This window comes from Anopheles funestus, chromosome 2RL, assembly GCF_943734845.2.
Source record: "Anopheles funestus chromosome 2RL, idAnoFuneDA-416_04, whole genome shotgun sequence".
NCBI lineage: Eukaryota > Metazoa > Arthropoda > Insecta > Diptera > Culicidae > Anopheles > Anopheles funestus.
The window spans coordinates 14,314,606-14,317,928 of record NC_064598.1 but is presented as its reverse complement, the minus strand read 5'-3'; the positions used below and the strand labels follow the sequence as shown (position 1 = coordinate 14,317,928).

At 46.7% G+C, this 3,323-nt stretch overlaps 1 protein-coding gene across 1 annotated transcript; it reads right to left on the bottom strand.

Annotated features, from left to right (window-relative positions):
- Positions 1-467: 467 nt before the first annotated feature.
- Positions 468-2,958, bottom strand: LOC125765122 (chymotrypsin-1-like). Its single transcript, XM_049430013.1, has 4 exons — positions 1,573-2,958; positions 1,374-1,484; positions 734-1,308; positions 468-665 (listed from the first exon to the last, which is right to left on the bottom strand). Exons 2-4 carry the CDS (start codon positions 1,438-1,440, stop codon positions 468-470), a joined length of 840 nt encoding a protein of 279 aa, XP_049285970.1. The 5' UTR covers positions 1,441-1,484; positions 1,573-2,958.
- Between the last annotated feature and the right edge of the window lie 365 nt (positions 2,959-3,323).

The window sequence follows — 3,323 nt, the reverse complement described above, 5'->3', positions numbered from 1 at the left end:
CGACCCAAATTGAAACATACCGTCAACAATCACCAAGCGCGGCACAATCTGGTTGGCTGGCCCCTGTTTTGTTTCGGTGAGCGATAGAACAAGTTGCACTCACTATTGTTCTCGGCCGCGGTCCGTGCGGCACACTCCATCGCGGTCAGAATCAAACACTTGGCGGGAATCGAATCGATGGGCTGCAAATAGTGTTAACGTTTTGTTCGAGCTAATTATGCAGCTGAAGTGTGTCGTAATGGTAGATGATGATGCCGGTTCGGATTCGGTGTGTCCTGGGGCGTTTTGATTTTGAAAAATTGAAATATTATATTACGTTTATTACATTTTTCCCTTTTCTTTTTTTTCTCATTTTTTGCAGGAAGGGAGTGTGAGTTTGTGTGTTTTTGGGAGATCTTCATCGCACGACGGGTGCGAATTGGGACGGAATGTCAGAAGGTGTACGATCAATAGTGTCCGGCCGCACTTCATGTCGGCTGTGGCTCATCAGCTGTTGAATTTCCACTGGTGCCACTTCCTCCGGTTTGTGTGTTTTCCTGAATCCACGAATCAAACTCAGACACGCGTGTATACACATCCGGAACACCGATACCACAGTAGCGTGTACCGTACGACACAACACCGGACAGCTGATTGTTGCACACTAATGGACCACCCGAATCACCCTGTAAGTATGCAATGCGTTATCAAATGCTATCATTTCACTCATCAAACTCATCTTGCAGGCACTTACACCACAAGCGCCCTGTCCCACGCGGGTGAAGGTACAGATTTCGGTCGGGTTCACGGGCATACCACGCTCCCGGCACTGATCGTTCGTGATCGTCGTCAGTTCCGCTTCCTGCAGGTCCTTGGGCGTCGATCCGATACGGATCGGCATCGTGTAACCCCAACCGGTCAGCAAACACATCACACCACCATCGACAAAATCGGACGAGTAGCGAATCGGTTGCACATTCTCGTTGAACGTGAACGCTTCCTTCACGCGCATCACACCAATATCGCTCCGGTTCAGCTCGATGTAGTCCGGATGGATAAGGTACGATTCAACAAGGTAGCGTGTACCCTTCGCACCGTCGTCCCGCAGATCGTTCGTACCGGCCACGATCGACATCCGGCTAACGTTCATCCCATCGAGACAGTGGGCCGCCGTTACCACGTAGTACTCGTTGACGATCGAACCACCACAGTTATGCATCCAGCGCTTCGGTCCAAACCCAAACAATGAGCTGACCAGCACCTGCAGCGAAATCTGATACGGGATACGCTCATTAGCGGTTGTACCGCCGACGATCTTTGAATCTTCCGCTGGAAGGTAACACATCAAAAGCATTATAAGATTGCGAACACGTACCGTAACGTGTCATCATTACCATGCGTTACGGAACATCCAACCGTAAGTAAAATCACCCATGCACCGATACAACCGAACGAAATCATATTAAAGCAGCAACTTTCTTCCACTTTTGTCCCGTTGCAGTGCACTGTAAAGATATGGAACCGAGCAAAAACAATAGAAACACCCTTCCAAAAGGAGTCTCCAAAAACCGTGAGTAAACACCGTGGTCTCACCTTCCTATTCGATCGACACCAACGCAATGACAAGTGTTGGGGTGTTACGCTTTTTATTATATTTATATTGCTTTACGATACTTCATGTGTCCCCGGAATGGTGCTCCAACACCTCCAAGTGCGAAATGAAGGGGGGTTTTCATTATCAAACGCTCCGAAATACGTTTCGTCGCTGTAGCAGCGAGCGAGTGATATCAACCACCCGTTCGGGGCATCCCTTTTTTCCGGTCTCCCAGGTCTCCTTGAATTTATGGCCTGAAAGGCACGATTAGCACGCACAGTCTCGCACTGCTAGTGTCATCGCCATCATCAACCTAGCGGGCGTTACATTTAATTGTACATTAACTTTTAATTTTCACAAAATTTTCTCACACCCGACCGGTTCGGATGCGGAGAAGTTCATCTTTACGTCTGTTTTGTTTCCGCATTGTTCCGGTACGGTTTTGTTTGTTTACTTCCGGATAGATGGAAATCTGCGGGTTGGTCGTGTGTGTGTATGTGTGTCTGTCGCTACGCATTGGCACGTGATCGATTTGCAACGCGTGTTTGTGTGACCTCGCTGGATGGTTCAGTTGATGGACCGCCCGATCAGTTTGCTAGTGTGGTAGTAGGCCGCGATCGGTTGGCCTAGAATTCCGCGAGACGCCCGGAACGCCCGGAAGGTCACGGGTAACATACGTACGCTTGATTAACGCGATGGGCACATGGGGCCAATTCATCAGTGCGTCATCATCAACACCCATCAGCAGCACGTCGGGGCGTCATCGAGCGCGGGGTTTGAATTGTACCTTATTGGTACTTGGTTCGTGGTACTTGTCTGCCCACAATTGACGATATGCAAATGAGGCGTTTACGGTATGCCTGCCCCTCCGCTCTTACAAGCCGCGATTCATCCCTCCCCCCGGTGACGCAGTGACGTGTTTCTTTCGATTTTTGTTTTCCAATTCCAACAAATTGCATTCACCGACGTTATCGGTCCGATGGAATGTATCACCAACGGGAACAGGGTGCTGGAAGTTATTTATTTCAATGCTACCATTAATTACTCGTCGAAAGCGATCGAAAATGCAGCAACGCAACGCGGCTTTTCAACCGGTACACGCGGCTCAGGTGATGGAAATTGTCATTTGCAAGTGGTTTAGAATGTATTTAAAACGCAGGAAAAACACACATTAAACAAACAGACCATAAATAGTGAGGTGCAGTAGTATCTGTAACGCCGTACCTACTTCTAATAGGTGTCGATTTGTTGTTCCAGTTCCGATCTATCTTGTTGCAATTGTGCATTGTTTTGTAGAAATGTGGTCATAATTTAATTAGCAGCTTGTGACATGGACCGGTTACACGGGAACCTGTTAGTGCGTACATTTGTGTAATTCTTTCCATATCATACAGGGAAACACACATGATAAGCTGCGGAGAGCCCACTTTTGGAAATCGCGCAAGCGAATATGAAAGTGCGGAAGGATGATACGGAAACACCCAATATGTTAGCAAATCGCCCAATATAGATACGAAATCGCGTGCAATTGATATAAAATGTCAGATTGGCGAGGCGGATTGAATGCTGGGTATATACTTGTCGGTTCGAGAGTTAAAAAATGTAAACAAATATTTTTAAAATAATTTTTAATTAAATTAAGTAGTTGGTGCATTCGAAAATCGTTTCAAAATTATTGTTTAATAATATAATTATAATATTATCTCGCTCAAACTGAAATTGCGAACTATAACTGTAAACTGTATTTCAA

Excerpts from the sequence above, each read along its gene's own strand:
- LOC125765122 (XM_049430013.1), bottom strand. The coding sequence starts at position 1,440 with ATGATTTCGTTCGGTTGTATCGGTGCATGGGTGATTTTACTTACGGTT. Across the intron at positions 1,309-1,373 it reads TGGATGTTCCGTAACGCATG|CGGAAGATTCAAAGATCGTC; the intron begins GTAATGATGACA and ends GTTACCTTCCAG. Across the intron at positions 666-733 it reads TGGGACAGGGCGCTTGTGGT|GGTGATTCGGGTGGTCCATT; the intron begins GTAAGTGCCTGC and ends GCATACTTACAG.